Source organism: Mustela lutreola, chromosome 7 (assembly GCF_030435805.1).
Source record: "Mustela lutreola isolate mMusLut2 chromosome 7, mMusLut2.pri, whole genome shotgun sequence".
Lineage (NCBI taxonomy): Eukaryota > Metazoa > Chordata > Mammalia > Carnivora > Mustelidae > Mustela > Mustela lutreola.
In genome coordinates this window covers 46,327,453-46,347,948 of record NC_081296.1, presented here as the reverse complement: position 1 = coordinate 46,347,948, position 20,496 = coordinate 46,327,453, and the positions used below count along the sequence as shown (strand labels likewise).

The window sequence follows — 20,496 nt, the reverse complement described above, 5'->3', positions numbered from 1 at the left end:
TTTTTTTTTTAAGATTTTATTTATTTGACAGAGAGAGTCAGTGATAGAATACGGGCTGGGAGGAGAGGGAGAAGCAGGCCCCCTGCTGAGCAGAGAGCCCGATGCGGGACTCGATCCCAGCACCCTGGGATCATGACCTGTGCCAAAGGCAGACACTTAACCAACAGACCTGCCTAGGTGCGTGCTTCTGAAGAAGTTTTTAAAGATAAAATTTAAAAATATATATTAAAATTGACGTCTCAATGTCTTGACCTCAGTTTTGAGCTCCGTTACTTTGGGTATTTGTTCTAAATAGTAGAGGAGAATTTGAGATGAGTTGTCTTGAATAACCTAGCAAACATAAGGTGAAAAAGGAAGAAAAGAAGAACAAGGAACCCTTGCAGATTAGCCCAAAACCAAGTTGCCCATTTATATGGCATTAGCCGTGAAAACCAGTCTGAATTTCTGGGGTCTCTAACAATATCTTGGTGGACTTGTCATGTGTGTTAAAAGCCTCAGTTATCTTCTTCATGACGATACTATCTTGGTGTTATTGCTTGGGTCAAGGTGGCAGGTTCTGCAGTTACGTTGTTGAAGGGAATGAGCTGGTAGTTCAGTAAGATGTATTTCGATGTTAGTGGTATTTGTTGTAACCAAGGGGAAGGGGTATTTGTGGTGGCAGTCGATGGAGATACAGGGTGAGAGGGTCAGGGGGCAAGCCAGAGTTGGGAGGAGTAGGAGAATGCAATGGGGAGCGGGAGCTTCTGTCCCTAGGGAGTTGAGGGGTAGACGTATAGGCAGTTGTACACTGGGGAAAGCATTAATTTCCATTAATTTTTAGAAGGACACAGATGGTAGTAAACTCTCCAAAATTTCCCCTTAGGCATGGGAGTATTAGGGCCGGAAGCAGAGTGTACATGAGGATCGTGGGCTAAGTGAACAGCAAGCTCAAGAAGCATCATGGAATCCCTCCTGTTAAGGAGGGAAAGTAATAAGTGACCTACATCTCATTTGTTGGTAGCTTAGCAGAGGTGGCCCATGGGCATTGCTTCGCCAGAGGTCTCAGGGCCTGGAGGGCAGTCCTCTCCAATGGTGAGATCTTGGACAGCGGTGATGGTGTCCAAGGCGGTGTCCAATGCACGGTGAACTCCGGGGCCAGAGCAGTATAACTGGGACGTGGGACTGGTGTATCCTTTCCAAGTGGATACCCACTCAGATTGATATGGGTCGTGGTTTTCTTGTTTGTTTTTGCTATTTTGAGTGTTTTATTTTCTGAGAACAGAAATTACAAAATTGAACCAAGAGGAAGAAAGCAAACTAAAATTCTGAGAATCTGATTGACCATTTAATCCTTCAAAAATCACTAACTCTAGGGGCGCCTGGCTTAATTTAATTTTTGCATCAGAGGGTTGCCTTCATACAACCTGTAATATACTAAGACCAGACTGCTTGTCAAATTTGAAGGCAGTGTTGGGCCCGCAAGCTCGACTTGCAAGTATCTGTTAAGTGCCGGAGCTTTGTGGGTGTCCAGCTAGAGAGAGCGATGGCGGCACCCCCGGGACTGCCGTGGTGGGGCCAGAGTACCTGAAACCCGCTGGCACCATCAAACGCCTCAGGGAGCGTGGCCGAATCCAGAATCTCCCCAAGAGCCCAAGGCTTTGCCCGCACAGGCCATGAGTGGGGTTTTGCCGAGAATAGATCTGACACCTCTTGGCCTGACGTGCGTGCACCTCGGTGCTATGGTGTCACATCGTCCCTCAGCATAGCATCTCTGCGGCTGAGGTGGTTGCAGCTGCAGCGTTCAGCCGTGTGCGGGCCCTCCAGCTGAGCCAGCTGCCGTGGGCGTTTTGTTCCATGCATTGGTTTGACGGTGGGCAGGCAAGCTGGCAGGGCCTTTGGGCTGCAGAGCTGGTGTGAGCCACACTCCAGTCACGGGGGCCTCAGCATCTGCTCGGTGTGGCGGGAACCGTGACTGACTTGGAGGCTTTGGGCCTCCGGGTTGCAAACCAGTGGTGTGCTGCCACTCCTGACAGGCTTCTGCTGCCCGATGCTGGAGTATTACCAAGAGGGGGCTTCTCGGTTCACTGGTGTGGGACATGGTGTTGCTTTTATTATGATTCTCTCTCAATGTGATTTTCACTTGCAAAGCAGGATTTTCTGTCTCCCTTCTTGATAGTCCACACTGTCCGTGGCAATGCCCCGGACAGATAATTTTGGAGGCTAGACAGGCCCTCTTTAAAGATAGGAAAGGGTATCGGAAAGTTGTTTAGTTAGTGTAAGGTGTGAATTATCCAAGGAGCCTTACATGAAGAAAGAATAAGGCCTGGGGCAAGATTGAGACCCACATAGGGGGTCCATTTGCAGACTAGAGTTTAAAAAGAAGCTATTTGAAGAGACCATTATATCTCATTTAACTGGCCATCGGGGACCTGTTGGGAAGATCAAAGTTCAGTTGAATGCCTTTTCTAAGAGGGCACTGTCTAGTTTCAGAAGTGAAATGTGTGTCTTGGTAACTCAGTAATGTCTGGGACTCTGAAGGGGATGAGGAGTGTCTGGTGAGGCCTTGTACTTTGGCCTTAGTGTATAGAGAGGCATGTGTGACTCTGATTTGTTTCATGGGTATCTGTGAGGCCAGAGATTTGGAATTCTTTACCTTGAGAGGACTTTTAGGCAGTGACCCCAAAGTTTGTAAAAATGTGCAGTGGGTGCTAAGATGATTGCCTGAAATTTGGCCACTTTTGCCCACTCTTGTGTCCTCTGTCCTGCCCTTTATCAGGGGCATCTTGGTTAAGAGATGAAAGCAGCAACACCGCACTGGGCTCCCTCCTCTATGGTGGTGGCCATGCTGTGTGTTCGCTGTGAGCTTCCACTGCTGTTCACTCAGTTAATTCCAAGCAGCCTCCCCAGGTAGTCCAAGGTCCGGAGGAGGGATGACGTCTGGTAAGGAGCTGAGAACAAAGGAGACCATTTATCTTGCAATCAGAATAAGCCACAGGGGCCACATTTATCTCTATCCTACAAGGGGGCCTCAGTAGCAGTGTTGAGCTTGTGGGGTGCCTGCTGCCGTGACCCAAGGCATGGTGGGCATCTGGGTACAGAGGGTCATAGGCTCGGGGTCTTGTGGGAGCCACTCTTTCCAGGGTATCCTCAGGATGTGGCCAGCAATTTCTGCTCTGGTGGCATATAGCATGAGACTGAGAGGGGTACTTTCTGGCATCAGAAGCCTATGGGCAACTTAAGGCCATCATAAGTGGTCCAGAGACCGGGAGGTAAGAGGGGAGGTTGTCAAAGCCCCTGCAGTGGAGTCTCCAAAGGTACTAAAGGGAAGTGCCTGTTGATTTTCATTTGGATAGATTCTAGGGCCTTTTGTTGGGGGGAGCCCCATTTAAGATGGACTGATTTGTAAGTAGGAGCATCAGTGAGGTTAAGCAATCCTTGAAATGAGAATTACATTGCTTCTGGAACCCAAAAACGAATAAAAACATTGACTTGTATGTCTTTAATAAGTGTGTCAAATGAATCTCCTTGGAGATGGATGTCATCAAATTAAGATAATGCCTGTGCCCCTGGAGAAAGGTAAATGCAGTTAGGAGGTTTTCTGCGAAGACTGTGTGTGATGGCAAAGCTGCTGAGGTATCCCATGGGTGGTCTAGTCACAGTGTATTGGGTTCCTTTGAAGCTGAAGGCAAACTGGCCAAGGGGCTGTGTGAACAGGCCCTAAGTTGAACATCTTGGCTGGTTTCTGATTGGATGACATTAGTAATTTCAGTAATACTGGGTATTGAGGATGGGGCCTTCATGGGTGGGCCCACAGCATTTAAGAGTGCAGTGATCCCGCAGGAGGCATCATCCATTCTCCTAGATTTAAGAACAGGCAGAAGTGGGCTATTATGTAGAGAAGCAGTAGGAATAATCACCCATTCATCAGTTGGGTCATATAGAAGTTTCCATACTTGAAGGACCTATTTTACCCCTCTTTGGGCCATATTAACTTTTTTTTTTTTTTTTTTGGAGAGAGGGGGAGTGTGTGGGGAAGGGGCAGAGGAAGAAGGAGAAGCAGACTCCACCAGGCAGGGAGTCTGACGCAGGGCTCAATCCCTGGGATCATGACCAGAGCTGAAGGCAGATGCCTAACTGACCCAGCCACCCAGGTGTCGCCCTATTAACGACTTTAACCCGGGATCTGTGGGGTCCTGTTTTGTCAAACCAGTTTGTAAGTGTCAAAGATACTGTGGAATATTTTAGGGCAGTGGGTACTCTGGCTATGGGAAAGGCAAGGTTGTAGTTAAAATGAGGCATACCTATGTTTTCTCTATATTTAGTTGCTCTCTTCAGATTATCGGGGTGCTATATTCAGATTTGTCTTCAGGTGTAACTGAAATCGGAGTCCCAGTATTGAGTCCCTGAAGTTTTACTACTTGGTGTATTTTATTATTAAAAAAAATTTTTTTTTTTTTAATTTAAAGAGTAAGGGGGGGAAGCAGAGGGAGAGGAACAAGCAGACTCTGCACTGAGCACGGAGCCTGTTGTGGGGGCTCTATCCCAGGACCCTGAGATCTTGACCTGAGCCGCAGTCAAGAGTAGGACACTTGTGTCTAGGTGACTCAGTCGTTAAGTGCCTGCCTTCAGCTCAGGTCATGATCCCAGGGTCCTGGGATGGAGACCCCCATCGGGCTCCCAGCTCTGTGGAAGGTCTGCTTCTCCCTCTTCCACTCCCCCTGCTTGTGTTCCCTCTCTGGCTGTCTCTCTCCCTGTCAAATAAATAAAACCTTTAAAAAAAAAAAAAAAAAAAAGAGCGGGACACTCAACTGACGGAGCCACCCAGATGCCCTGAATTGGCATATTTTAGTGCATATTAAGTTACTTTAGAACCTCTATGTTGTACAGGCATAAGACCTCTAATTGCTGCTATTTTTGTTACGCAAATTCTCCCAATAAATTTTGGGTTTCCATTTGGCTCAAATTATGAAACTTTCTTTTTTTCTTTCTTTTTAAGGTTTTATTTATTTATTTGACTGGGAGAGAGAGAGCCAGAAAGTACAGTGGCAAAGGGAGGAGGTGCAGGGAGCCCAATTCGGGGCTTGATCAGGATCATAACCTGAACCAAAGGCAGACGCTTAACCAACCGAGCCAGGCAGGCTCTCCTGAAACTGTTTCAATTTAATAGTACGTGTGTGTCCACATTCTTCCATTTTATTGGTTTTTCCAGTATCCAGGTTTTCCTTCTTTCTTTTCTTTTACCGTTCTTTCCTTTTTTCCTCCCACTCACTCACTCCTCCCTTTCTCTCTTCATCCCTCCCTCCATCATTGGATGTGGCTGGGGAGGGGCAGAAGTTCTTATTCATCATTCTCCTCTGGAGAGGCTCAAATCGGTATTGTTGTGTTTAGGGACCTCCCTCTTAGTGATGGCTGTAGAGTTTAAGTACTTGGGGCTAAAGTTCGATTTGAGTTGATGCCTTGGTTGTGCCACCTGGGTACTATGGGTATTTTCTCCTATAACTGAAAATTAGATTTTTCATTGCAATTTCAGTGCAGCATAGAGTGCTGGCCCCACAGCCCAGAGGTTGACGGACAGATGGAAACTTCTTTGCTACAGATTTGCCATTTCCCATATGGAGAAAGCCATGGTTTTCAGTTTCTCTATTTGGAAAATGGAGGAGAGAGACACGGCCTGCTCCTAAATGGCTCTTTCCTTCCCAGGCTTCCCAGTCCACCTCCGAGGGATTTGGGTTGGGACTTAGAGCTCTAGGAGCCACTTCTTGGGACAGTGCAGTGAGCCTCTTGGCTGAAGTATCAGTGCCCTGGCCTCTGTTACACAGTGGAACTTCCTAAAACCCAAACACACGGTCTAGGAGTCTTGCCTCATTCAAGCCATTGGGTAACCTTGGGAGGTTATGCTGGGGGGTTGGCGTGGGGGTACAGGGATAGGATATTCCTTCCCTAGCCTGTTCCTTGCATTTAATGGTTGCTTAAAGATTTTCTACTTATCACTGGTTACAGCAATTTGGTTATGACGTATTTTGGTGTGTATTTTCTACTTGTGGTTTGTTGTTTTAATCAAATTGGAAATTCTGGCCCTTTTTCCCCCCTATCTTGTTTTTACACTCTCTTACTCTAAGACTTCGTTTACATGTAGTTTTGACTTCCCTCAGAAGTCACTGAGCTTTCTTTATTTTTATTTTTTTAATTCATTTTATCTTTGCGCTTTCATGTTTACCAGTCTTTTCTTTCTTTCTTTTTTAAGATTTTATTTATTTTATTTGACAAAGACAGACAGAGTGGGAGGGGCAGAGGGAGACGCAGACTCCCCGCCGAGCAGGGAGAACGATGCTGGGCTTGAGCCCAGCACCCTGGGATCATGACCCGAGCTAAAAGCAGACGCGAAACTGACTGAGCCACCCAGACGCTCCTACCAGTCTTTTCTACTGCTATGTCTATCCACTGTTAATCTTATCATGTGAAAGTTTTATTTCATACATTTTTTTTTTAAGATTTTATTTATTTATTTGACAGAGATCACAAGTAGAGAGGCAGGCAGAGAGAGGAAGGGAAGCAGGCTTCCTGCTGAGCAGAGAGCCTGACGTGGGGCTCCATCCCAGAACCCTAGGATCAGGGCCTGAGCCGAAGGCAGAGGCTTTAACCCACTGAGCCACCCAGGCGCCCCTCATACATTGTTTTTTAATCTCTGTGGGTTTTTAAAAAATGAGTTTGATTTCCCTCTTCATTATATCGTTTGCCTTTGAATGTATGATTACAGTTCCTGTCTGCTAATGTAACATTTCTTACCATTTCTTTTATTTGAATTTTCTCCTGGTTGGGGATCATCTTGGGTTCTGGCATCTCTAACAACTTTTTATTGGATACTGGGCATTATGATTACTATGTTGTTGAATGTCCAGATTTTGTTGTTTCCCTTCAAGAAGTGAAGGCATTTAAGTTATTTGTTGATCAGTTTGACAGATTTGAGCCTTGTTTATAGATTCTTATGGTGAAACTAGAATAGATTTCATTTAAGAGATAGTTCAGTCATAGTCCTGTGGGATAGCCTTGATGTGGTTGACAGTGAATGCCCTAGTTGACCACTCACAGCTCAAGGCTTCAGTTGGTTGAAACTTGAACTTCTTGCCCTGGATAACTCTGGGAATTGTTCAGTTTAAAACCCGATACAGGGATGCCTGGGTGGCTCAGTTGGTTAAGCAGCTGCCTTCGGCTCAGGTCATGATCCCAGGATCCTGGGATCGAGTCCCGCATCGGACTCCTTGCTCGGCAGGGAGCCTGCTTCTCCCTCTGCCTCTGCCTGCCTCTCTGCCTGCCTGTGCTCGCTCACTCTCTCTCCCTCTGTCTCTGACAAATAAATGAAAATCTTTAAAACAAAAACAAAAACAAAAAAAACCCGATACATATTTTTTTGCTCAACCACATGAGTAGCATTTCATATGTGTTTGGCGTAATACCAAGCAAAGATTAAAGGTTATACGGAGCTCCTTTTCTGTATAGGTCCCTTCTTCCTAGAGCTCTGTCCTGCAGCCAACTACCCGTCAGTGTCCATGAACTCCCACCTCAGTCTTTTCATGCTCAGCGTTCTGGGCTCTATTTGAGTTTCCCTCCTTCTACCACTGTTAGGAAAATGCATCTAGGCAGGAAGATGGAGCAATCAAAGAGCTCACTTCTCTCATTCTCTTCTCTCGGGTAACAGCCCTGCTGTGTCCACTGTCCATTGTTTGAAACAGTTCCTTTATGTATTTTGTCTAGTTTTCTATTATGATGGAACAAATGTGACCTTTGTTATTTTATCCTTTATTGGTAAATAGTGACTCAAAATAAATTATACATAAATACTTGGTAAATACTGACTTTTATCTTTTATTGATAAATAGTGACACACAATGTCACACATAAACACTTGGTAAATATTGACATATACAAGTATGTATCTCCATGAACTGCCACAATTATCAAAATAAAGAACATCCATCATTCCCAAGGTTCCTTTTGCCCCTTACCATCCATTCCCATTCCATCCTCATGCAGCCACTGATCTACTTTTAGTCCAGTAGATTAGTTTGTATTTTGTAGAATTTTATAGGAGTGGAATCATAAATATTGATGCATTTTTATCTGGCTGCTTTTACTTACCATACTTTGTGATTCATTCATATTGTTGCATGGATCAGTAGTTCATCCCTTTATATGGATGACTAGCTCACCTGGTAATGAACATTTGGGTTACTCTCAGTTTTAGGCTCTTTCAAGTTACTCTGAGTATCTGTGTAGAAATCTTTGCATGCACATAGGCTTTCATGTCTCTTGGGTAAATCAGAGTGCAACAGCTGGGTTGTACGGTAGGTGTTTATGTTTGACTTTTTAAAGATCGCCAAACTGTTACTCCAAGTCATTCTTGTCAGCTGTGAGAGTTCCCGTTGTTTCACATCTTCGCCAACATTTGATATTGCCAGTTAAAAAAATTTTTTTTCTAGTGGGTGTGTAGTGGTATCTCATTATGGTGTTAATTTGCATTTTCCTATGACTAAAGATGCTAAGTGTCTTTTCATGTATTTATTTATTATCTGTATGTTTTCTTGGTAAAGTGTCCATGCTTTTGCAAGTTTTTCATATTTTTCCTTATTGAGTTGTAAGATTTCTTGATATAATACATGTCCTTTGTTAATATATATTTTGGAAGTATTTTCTCTTCAGTCCTTACCTTGCCTTTTCATTTTCTTAAGTGTTGTTGGGCGAGCACAAGTTTTAAATATTGATGAAGTCTAATGTATTGGCAATCATGTTCACAGATAAGAAATTAAATACTGCAATGTAATTACTTCTCAGACTGATGTACAGATTCAAAACAATCCCAATCAAAATTCCATAAGGCTTTTCTTAAAGAAATTGGCAGGTTCATTTTTAAATTATATAGAAATGCAATATTTTAAAGTTATATAAAAATACAATTATATAAGAACTATAATAGTCAAAACAACCTTGAAGTTGTAGAAAAAATTCTAATTACTCTTGCTACCTGACTTCAAGACATTTTATTCAGCAACAAGAATCAAGATGTTATGGTACTGACATAAAGATAGAACAATAGATTAAGATTATCCAGACAATGAAAACCTGAACGTTTAGTTAATGATTTTGACAAAAGTGCCAATATAATTAAATGGGAAAATATAATTTTTTCAACAAATAGGACTGAACTAATAGAACACCATATAGAAAAATGAACTTAAGGGACACAAGCATCATAAGGCAGTGTGGGTCCTTTCTTTTTTCTCTCCCCTTGATTGTACAACTCATCAGACATCCATAACTGGGACAGAAAGTGCCTCTAGCCAGAAGGGAATGGCATGATATATTCAAGATGCTGAAAGAAATATTCCTGCAACCAAGAATACTCTATCCAGCAAAGCGCTATATCATTCAGAATAGAAGGAGAGATAAGCAAAAATTAAAGAATTTCATCACCAATAAACCAGTCTTACAGGAAATATTAAAGAGGACTCTTTGAGTAGGAAGGAAAGACCATAAATAGAAGAAAAGTAGGAAGCACAAAAGCAGCAAAATTAAGTATATCTATAAAAATTCGTCAAGGGATCACAAAATAAAAGGACTGGAAGTGGGAGGAGGGGGAGTAAAGAACGGCTTCACACTTACACGGCATAAACTTAATACAGACTGCTGTAGGCATAAGGTACCGTATCGACCTCATGGTAACCACACATAGAAAAACAGGGATGTGCAAAAAAAAAGAAAAGGAAAAGGAATCTAGGTGTATCTGTAAAGAAAGCCAGGAAACTATGAAGGAGCATAAGAAGAAATAACTATAAAAACCACCAGAAAACAAATAACAAAATGGCAATAAGTACATACCTATAATAATTATTTTGAAAGTAAATGGACTAAACACTCCAGTCCAAAGACATAGGGTGACAAAATGGGTAAGAAAGGAAATTCTATCCGTACACTGCATACAAGAGACTTCCTTTCAGAACCAAATTCACCTGCAGATAGAAAGTGAAGGGATGGAAAAGTGTTCATCATGCAAATGGAAGTGAAAATAAAGCTGGGGTGGCAATAATTTTATTGGACAAAATAGACTTTTTAAAAAATTAACATATGTTATTTGCTTCAGGGGTAGAGGTCTGTGATTCATCAGTCTTACACAATACCCAACACCACCACAAACACATCCCCTACCCAATATCCATCACCCAGACACCCCAGACAGAATAGAGTTTAAAACAAAGACTGTAACAAGAGGCAAAGATGGGCACTATATCACCATAAAGGGAACAACTGAACAAGAAGATATGCCACTTGTAAATAGTTATGCACCCAACATGGGAGCACCCAAAAACAAAGAAGCTAATAACAAACATAATGAACTAATCAATAATAATACAGTAATAGTAGGGGATTTTTATACCCCATTTACATCAATGGATAGATCATCCAAATAGAAAACCAACAAGGAAACAGTGGCTTTGAATGATGCATTGAAACAGATTAATCTGTTTGACAGATACCAGCAGAACATTAAAATATAGAATACACATTCTGTTCAAATGCATATGGAACATTCTGCAGAGGAGATCACATGCGAGGCTAAAAGTGAAGTTGTGAAAAAAAAATGAAGTTGTGCTTTCTGACCACAACACTGTGGATTCAGAAATCAACCACAAGAAAAAGTACAGAAAGAATACAAATATATGGAGGTTAAATAGCATGCTACTGCACAGTGAATGAACCAACCAAGAAAGTGAAGAGGAGATAAAAAAAATACATGGAGACAAATGAAAAAAACAAAACAAAACAAAAAAACCAAACCATCCAAAATCTTTGGATTGCAGCAAAAGAGGGAAGTTTGCAGCAATACAGACCTACCTCAAGAAGCAAGAAAAATCTCAAACAACCAAAAGAAGGTAGAAAAAGAAGCAAACAAAACCCAAAACTGGCAGAAGAAAGGAAATAATAAGGATTAAAGCCGAAATAAGAGGGGCGCCTGGGTGGCTCAGTGGATTAGGCCGCTGCCTTCGGCTCAGGTCATGATCTCGGGGTCCTGGGATCGAGTCCCGCATCGGGCTCTCTGCTCGGCAGGGAGCCTGCTTCCCTCTCTCTCTCTCTGCCTGCCTCTCCGTCTACTTGTGATTTCTCTCTGTCAAATAAATAAATAAAATCTTTAAAAAAAAAAAAAAAAGCCGAAATAAGAGAAATAGAAAATAGAAACTAAAAAAAAAAGAACAGATCAATAAGAGCAGGAGCTGGATCTTCACAAAATTGACAAACTAGATAGCCAGACTAATTTTTAAAAAAGGAAAAAGACAAAATCAGAAATGAAATGAGAAATAACAACATGAAAGAAATACAAAGAATGACAAGAAAATATGAGAAGTATATACCAACAAACTGGACAACCTAGAAGAAAATGGATAAATTACTAGAAACACAATCTTCCAAAACTGAATCAGGAAGGAAACGAAAGTCCAGGGACAGATGGTTTCCTAGGTGAATTCTACCAAACATTTAAAGAAAAGTTAATACCTATTCTTCTCAAACTTTTCCAAAAATTAGAAAAGGAAGAAAAGCTTCCAAATTCATTCTATGAGGCCAGCATTACTCTGATACCAAAATGAAATAAAGACACTCCAAAAAGAACTACAGGCCAGTACCTCTGATGAATATAAATGCAAAAATCCTCAAAATACTAACAAACTGAACCCAACGATACAATAAAACAGTCATTCATCACAGTCAAGTGGGATTTATTCCTGAGATTTAAGAATGGTTCAATATATTTTTAAAAGATTTTATATATTTGACAGAGACACATCAAGAGAGCGAACACAAGCAGGGGGAGTAGGAGAGAGAGAAGCAGGCTTCCTGCTGAGCAGGGAGCCAGATGCTGGGCTCAATCCTAGGACCCTGGGATCATGACCTGAGCTGAAAGCAGAGGCTTTAACCCATTGAGCCACCCAGGCGCCCCCTGGTTCAATATTATTAATGTGATACATCAACAAGAGAGAGGACAAAAATCATATGGCCATTTTGATAATGCAGAGAAAGCATTAGAGTACAATATCCATTCATTATAAAATCTCTCAGCAAAATAGGGTTAGAAAGAAATTGCCTCAACATAATAAAGGCCATATGTAAAAAACCCACAGCTGACATGCTCAATGGTGGAAAAACTGAGAGCTTTTCCTCTAAGATTGGGGACAAGACAAGGATGCCCACCCTCACCACTTTTATTCAACATAATACTAGAAATCCTAGCCATAGTAATTGGACAACAAAAAGAAAAGGCATCCAAATTGGTAAGGAAGAAGTAAAACTTCCACTATTTACAGATGGCATGATACTATATATAGAAAACTTGAAAGACTGTACCAAAAAACTATTAGAACTGACAGATAAATTCAGTAAAATCACAGATACAAAATCAATATACAGAAATCTGTTAAGTTTCTGCACACTATTAGTGAAGAAGCAGAAAGAGAAATCAAGAAAATAATCCCATTTACAATTGTACTAAAAATAAAATGCTTAGGAATAAACTTAACCAAGGAGGTGAAAGACCTGTGCTCTGACAACCATAAGTTTGATGAAAGAAATTGAAGATGACACAAAAATAATTCTATGCTCATGGATGGGAAGAACAAATATTGTTAAAATGTCCATACAGATTTAATGCAATTCCTATGAAAATATCAACAGCATTTTTTCACAGAATAGGAATAAATAATCCTAAAATGTGTATGGAATCACAAAAGACCCTGAATAGCAAAGTAATTATGACAAAGTGGAAGCATCAGAATCTCCAATTTCAGGATATATTACACACCTATAGTAATCAAAACAGTATGATACTGGCATAAAAACAGACATTTAGATCAATGGAACAGAACAGAGGACCCAAAAGAAGTTCATGATTATGTAGTCAACTAATCTTTGGCAAAGGAGGCAAGGATATATAATGGGAAAAAAACAGTCTCTTCAACAAATGGGGTTGGGAAAACTGGACCACTTTCTTATACCACACATAAAAATAAATACAAAATGAATTAAGGATCTAAATATGAGATCTGAAACCATAAAAATCCTAGAAAAGTACACAGCACTAATTTCTCTGACATCGGCTATAACATCTTTCTAGATATGAGGCAGGGGAAGCAAAATCAAATATAAACTTTTAGGACTACATCAAAATTAAAAGCTCTTGCACAGCAAAGAAAATAATGAAACTAAAAAGTCCACTGAATGAGAGGAGATATGTGCAAATGACATATCTGATAAAGGGTTAGTATCCAAAATACAAGAGCCTCTAAAACAATATCCACAAAACCAAATAATCCAATTTAAAAATGGGCAGAATTGGGGCGCCTGGGTGGCTCAGTGGGTTAAGCCGCTGCCTTCGGCTCAGGTCATGATCTCAGGGTCCTGGGATCAAGTCCCACATCAGGCTCTCTGCTCAGCAGGGAGCCTGCTTCTCTTCCTCTCTCTCTCTCTGCCTGCCTCTCTGCCTACTTGTGCTCTCTCTCTCTCTCTGTCAAATAAATACATCTTTAAAAAGAAAAATGGACAGAAGATATAAACAGACATTTCTCCAAAGAAAACAGCCAGATGGCTAACAGATACATGAAAAGATGCTCAGTATCACTCTTCATCGGGGAAATGCAAATCAAAGTCATAATGATATATCACCTTACACCGGTCAGAATAGCTAAATTCAAAAACACAAGAAATACCCAGTGTTGGCGAGGATACGGAGAAAAAGAAACACTCTTGAACTGTTGGTGGGAATGCAGATTGGTATACCCCCTGTGGAAAAAAGTACGGAGGTTCCTTAAAAAATTAAAAATAGAATTACCATGGGATCAGTAATTCCACTATGGTAATTTACCCAAAAATACAAAAACACTAACTCGAAAAGATATATGCACCTCTTTGTTCATTGCAGCATTATTTATAATACCAAAATTATGGAAGCAGCCCAAGTGTCCATCAATAGATGAGTGGTTAAAGAAGATAATATACATACATACATATATATATTTCCCTTTTGTCCAACTTGAGAATATACATATAAATATCATTATATAAATATAGCCATATATACATTATATGTTATTTATATATTATATATATATAATGGAATATTATTCAGCCATAAAAAGAATGAAATCTTGCCATTTTGCAACAGCAGGGATAGAACTAGAGAGTCTAATGGTAAGTGAAATAAGAGAAAGACAAATACTATATGATATCACATATGGAATTTAAGAAGCAAAGAGACAAACCAAGAAAGAGACTCTTAACTCTTCTCTAGAGTTAAGGGTTTTGTTCTCTACAAACTGGTGGTTGCCAGAGGGGAGGAGGGTGGGAGGACGGATAAAACAGGTGAAAGGAATTAAGAGCGCACACAGCATGATGAGCACTGAGTCCTGCACAGAACTGTTGCATTTACTATATTGTACACCTGAAACTAATGTAACACTATGGTAACTACACAGGAATTACAACTTTTTAAAAATCCAAAAAAAGTGAAGTGCCTTTGCACAGTGTACAGGACACCTGTGAGATCCAGACATGCACCTGACGGTGGACTGGACTGCGGAGGAGGTTGCAGTAACAGGTGTTGGCTGCGGAGGCAGTGATGGCAGAGAAGGCTGGGTGTGGCACTGAGCCGGCATGAACTTTCTGGCAGAGGAGTCAGAGGGTGAACGTGATGAGTGGGGTCGGCCTGGCCGTAAGTGCTACAGCTGGAGGGACCAGTTGTCTCCTCATGGAGTCTGTGGTGACTGAGAGGAGAGTAAGGAAGGGTAGTAGGCAATCACGACTGAAGCAAAGCATCTCTTTTGTCTGCTTCGGGAGGCAAGAGGTCTATGCACAGACCTCTGGGAGCCCCTGCCCCCAACTTGAAAATTCCTCTATTGGGCTGTGGGCAAACAACCAAAGCCACAAGTACTAAGTACTACCCCCACTGTGCTGCAGCTCTTTGCCTTTTAAATTTTTCTTAAATGCTGCACTCCCAACCTTGGTGGTGAGTCAGCTCTGGTTAAAGAACTTTAAAAATTTTGTGCTATAGCACCACTTTCTGGGAAACAAAAGGAAGGCTCCTAACTACCAACCTGGTGAACTACTCCAATCAAAAGTAAAAGCAGCCTTATCTTATTAGGTTCTTGCTATCTGAAAATGTAGCAGCAGAGGCACTTTTCATAAAATACCATGAAAAAAATCACAAAGTGGCTGGATGTATTAAAAAAAAAAAAAAAGACCCAACTATCTACTGCCTAAGAGAAGACTCCATTCATCTTTAAAGACACACATAGGCTCAAAGTGAAAGGATGAAAGACGATATTCCAAACAAACAAAAACAAAAAGAAGACAAGCAAGCATAGCCATACTTAGACAAAATATATTTCAAGGCATAAAGGGTAACAAGACAAAGGTCTCTTGTTTATATAATGATAAAAGGTCCAATACAGCAAGAATATATAAGTCATAAATATATATGCATATATATGCTCTAAGCACCAAAACATATTAAGCAATTAACAACAGATCTTAAGGGAGAGACAATAATTGTAGAGGACTTAACTACCCCACTATCAACGATAGATGGATCATTCAGACAGAAAATCAACAAGGCAACATTGGAATTGAAGCACACTTTAGAACAAATGGACTTAGACATATACAGAAAATTCCATCCAACAACAGTAGAATACACATTATTCTCAAACGCACCCACAGCATTCTACAGGATAGATCATATAGGCCACAAAACAAATCTTAGACAATTTAAGATCAAAACCATACCAAATATCTTTTCTGACCACAGTAGTATGCAAGGAGAAATCAACAATAGGAAAGTGAGAAGATGTACAAAGTATGTGGAAATTAGACATTCTTCTAAGCAACCATGGGGTCAAAGAAGAAATCAAAAAGCCAATTTAAAACCATCTCAAAACAAAAAGAAAACAAAATGGATCAAGTATTTTGAGATGCAGCAAAAGCAGTTCCAACAGAAAAGTTTATAGCAATAAATGTGTATATTAAGAAATTTAGAGGGGTGTCTGCTGGCTTAGTAGAGTATGCAACTCTTAATCTCAGAGTTGTGAGTTCAAGCCCCACATTGGGAATGGAGCCTACTTTAAAAAATTCTATTTATATAGAAATTAATATATATTACTATACAATATATGGGAATATAATATATATATAAAGAAATTAGATCACAAATAAATGACCTAACTTTACACTTCAGTGACTAGAAAAATAAAACCAAATTAAAATCAAAGTTAGCAGAGGGAAGATAATAATAAAGATCAGAGTTGAAATAAAGATCAGAAAAACAATAGGAGGGTCAACAAAACTAAGAACTGGTTCTTCAAAAAGATAAAGATAAACAAAACTGACAAACCTTTAGCTACAATAACTAAAGAAATTAGGAATAAAAAAGACTCAAATGAAAGAGGAGACATTACAACTGATAATACAGAAATACTAGAATCATTACAGACTACTGTGAACAATGATATGTCAATGAATTATATAACCTAGAAGAAATGAATACATTTGTAGAAACAAGCTATCAAGACTGAATCAGGAAGAAATAGATTTAATCAGTAAGCAAAAAATCTCAACATAGAAAATGTTAGGACCAGATGGCTTCACTTGAGAATTCTACCAAACATTTAAAGAATTAACACCAATCCTCTTCAAACTCTTTCAGAATTACAGGGGGGAGTAGGGAACACTTCCAAGCTCATTCAACGAGCCTGCATTACTTTGACACCAAAACCAGGTAAGGATGTCATAAGAAAAACTACAGATCAATATCCTTGATGAATATAGATGCAAAATTCAACAATATTAGCAAACTGAATTCAAGAGCACATTAAAGAGATTATACACCATGACCATATGGAATTTATCCCTGGGATGAGAGGATGGGTCAACACACAGAAATCAGTAAATGTAATACATCACAGCAATAAAATGAAAGATAAATACCACATGATTATCTCAATAGGTACAGAAAAAACATTTGGCAAAATACAACATCCTTCATGATAAAAACCCTTAACAGTCTGGGTATGGAAGGAACATACCACAATATAATAAATAGGTCACACACTGCAGACCCACAGCTACCATTATACTTAATGGAGAAAAAAGTGAGAGCATTTCCCCTAAGATTAGGAACAAGGCAAGGATGTCCACCTTTACCACTCCTATTCAATATGGTACTACAAGTCTAGTTAGAGCAAGTAGGCAAGACAAAGGAATAAAAGGCATCCAAATAAAAAAAGACTAAGTAAAATTGTCATTATGTACTAATACTATCCTATGTAGAAAAAATCCCAAAGAACCAGTCAAAAAACTCTTAGAATTAAGCAACAATTTCAGTAGAGTGGCAGGATATAAAATCAGCATACAGAAATTAATTGCATTCCTTTACATAAAGACGAAGCATCTGAAAATGAAATAAAGAGTAATATCCCATTCACAGGAGCACCAAAAATAATAAAGTACTTAGGAATAAATTTAACCAAGGAAGTGAAATATCTATATAATAATAACCTTGCTGAAAGAAACTGAAGACACAAACAAATGGAAAGACATTTCATGTTCAGAACAATTAACATTGTTAAAATGGCCATATCCAAAGCCTTCTATAGATTGAACACAATCTGTCAAAATTCCAAAGGCATTCTCCACAAAAATAGAAGAAACAATCCTAAAATTTATGTGGAACCATAGAAGATCCCAAATAGAAAAAGAATTCTGAGAAAAGAACAACAAAGCCAGAGGCATCATACTTCCAAATTTCAAAGTATAGTACAAAGTCATAGTAATAAAAACAGTATGGTACTGGCACAAAAATAGACACATTAACCAGTAGAACAGAACAAAGGGCCCGGAATTAAATCATGGCATATATAATATTCAACAAGAGAGCCATGCATACCCAATGGGGGAAAAGATAGTTTCTTCAACAAATGGTGTGGGAAAAACTGGATAAACACTTGCAAAACAATTAAATTGGACCCCTGTTCTCACACCACTCACAAAAATTAACTTGAAATGGATCAAAGAGTTAAACATAAGTTGTGATACCATAAAACTCCGGGAAGAAAATGTAGGGGAAAATGTCATCAACATTTGTATCGGCAATAATTTGGGAGTGGAGAGTGATGCCAAATGCAAACAACAAAAATCAACAAACTCAAAGCTTCTGTATAGCAAAAGAAACAATTAACATAATGAAAAGAAACAGAATGGGAGAAATTTTTGCAAGCCATATATTGGATAAGGGGTCACTATCTATATAAAGAACTCAGTTCACTCAACAACAAAAAATCTGATTAAAAAATGGGCAGGGGCGCCTGGGTGGCTCAGTGGGTTAAGCCACTGCCTTCGGCTCGGGTCATGATCTCAGGGTCCTGGGATCGAGTCCCGCATCGGGCTCTCTGCTCCGCAGGGAGCCTGCTTCCTCCTCTCTCTCTCTCTCTGCCTGCCTCTCTGCCTACTTGTGATCTCTGTCAAATAAATAAATAAATTCTAAAAAAAAAAAATGGGCAGAACTATTTAGACATTTCTTCAAAAAACATCATCAGACTTGCCAACAGACACATTGTAAAATCGGCCAATATGTCTAATCATCAGAGAAATGCAAATCAAAACCACAAAGAAATATCACCTCATATATGTTAGAATGGCTGTCATCAAGGGACACCTGTATGGTACAGTCGGTTAAGCATCTGAATTGTGGTTTGGGCTCATGTTGTGATCTCAAGGTCATGGGATGGATCCCCAAGTCAGGCTCAGCGTAGAGTCTGCTTGAGATTCTCTCTCTCCCTTGCCCACCCCCCACCCTCTCTCTCTCGCTCTCAAATTAATATATCTTTAAAAAAAAAATGGCCTTCATTAAGAAGACAAGAGACAACAGGTGTTGGCAAGGATGTGGTGAAAAGAGAAGCCTTAATACTTTATTGGTAGAAGTGTAAATTGGCAAAAAGCTATGGAAAACAATATGGAGGTTCTTTAAAAACTTAAGATAGGTCTACCATATAATCCAGGAATTCCTCTTTTGGGCATATACCCAAAGGAAATGAAAAGAAGATTTTGACAACATAAATGCACTCCCACGTTTATCACACTGTTATACACAACCTTTTATACACAACCATAGCCAAGCTACGGAAACAACCCAAATGCCTATCAACAGATGAATGGATAAAAAAGATGTGGTACATAAACAAAATAAAATATTAATTGGCCATGAAGAAGGTATCATTCTATTTGTGACAACATGGATGGATCCTGAGCACATCATGCTAAGTGAAATAAATAAAAGGATGACAAGTACTGTTTGATACCACTTATGTTTTTTCTAAAAAAAATTAAACATGTAGAAAACAAAATAAAATGGTGGTTATCAGAGGACAGGGGTAAGAGTGATAGTCTAAGGGTACAAACTTTAACAAGTGGGAAATAAGACTTACATATCTAATACACAGTACAATGGCTACAGACAATACTATTATACGATATGTAATGTGATAAATAGCATTATGGTGGCAATCATAATATATAAATGTATCAACATGCTGTTCACTGTAAACTTACACAATGTTACACATCAAATTTATTCAGTAAAAAAAGAGAAAAATTAAGTTGAAATGGATCACAGACCTAACTGTAAGAATAACACCATGACATCTAGAAATCTTATTGATCCCAGATTTAAATTTTTTACTGGATACCTGAAATGTAGGTGGAAATTTCAGAAATATAAGAAGTGGCTTAATACGGAACACAGTCATTAGAATACATTAGGTATGCAAAAACATACTAAATTTTGTGGAGTTAAGTCTTTATAAAGGGGTATAAATCTAAAAGGCAGTGATTAAATATAAACAAGGTATGTTTTTTTTTTTTTTAAAGATCTTATTTATTTATCAGAGAGAGAGAGAGGGAGAGAGCGAGCACAGGCAGACAGAATGGCAGGCAGAGGCAGAAGCAGGCTCCCTGCTGAGCAAGGAGCCCGATGTGGAGCCCAATGTGGGATCATGACCTGAGCCGAAGGCAGCTGCTTAACCAACTGAGCCACCCAGGGGTCCCAAACAAGGTATGTTTTAATTTGGCCTCCGAATCCTATCTGCAGAATAAACCACCTCTAGACAGCGGCAGTTTTTCAATTTGAGAGAAACTATTCTTTTGGTAAATCAAAAGCACAGAAAGAGAAGCTTCAGAAAATTTCAGGCCATAATCTTTGACCTTTTAATGGATGATCTAGTACCCCAGTGCCACCCCAACTAGAAAAAACAAAAACACTGATGAGGCGAGGTTTCAAATGCTTAGTTCCAGAATGGGACTTTATTTTTAAGATTTTATTTGACAGACAAAGATCATAAGTAGGCAGAGGAACAGACAGAGAGAGGGGGGAGCCAGGCTCTCCGCTGAGCAGAGAGCCTGATGTGGAGCTTGATCCTAGGACCCTGGGAT

General features: G+C 39.8%; 1 protein-coding gene across 1 annotated transcript in view; it reads left to right on the top strand.

Annotated features, from left to right (window-relative positions):
- Window positions 1–8,801, top strand: part of SLTM (SAFB like transcription modulator) — a 62,474-nt gene extending 53,673 nt beyond the window's left edge. The window contains exon 21 of the mRNA XM_059180637.1: window positions 5,510–8,801. Within this exon, the coding sequence (XP_059036620.1) occupies window positions 5,510–5,519 (10 nt within the window). The 3' untranslated portion in view covers window positions 5,520–8,801. The remainder of the gene's footprint in view (window positions 1–5,509) is intronic.
- Window positions 8,802–20,496: the final 11,695 nt, after the last annotated feature.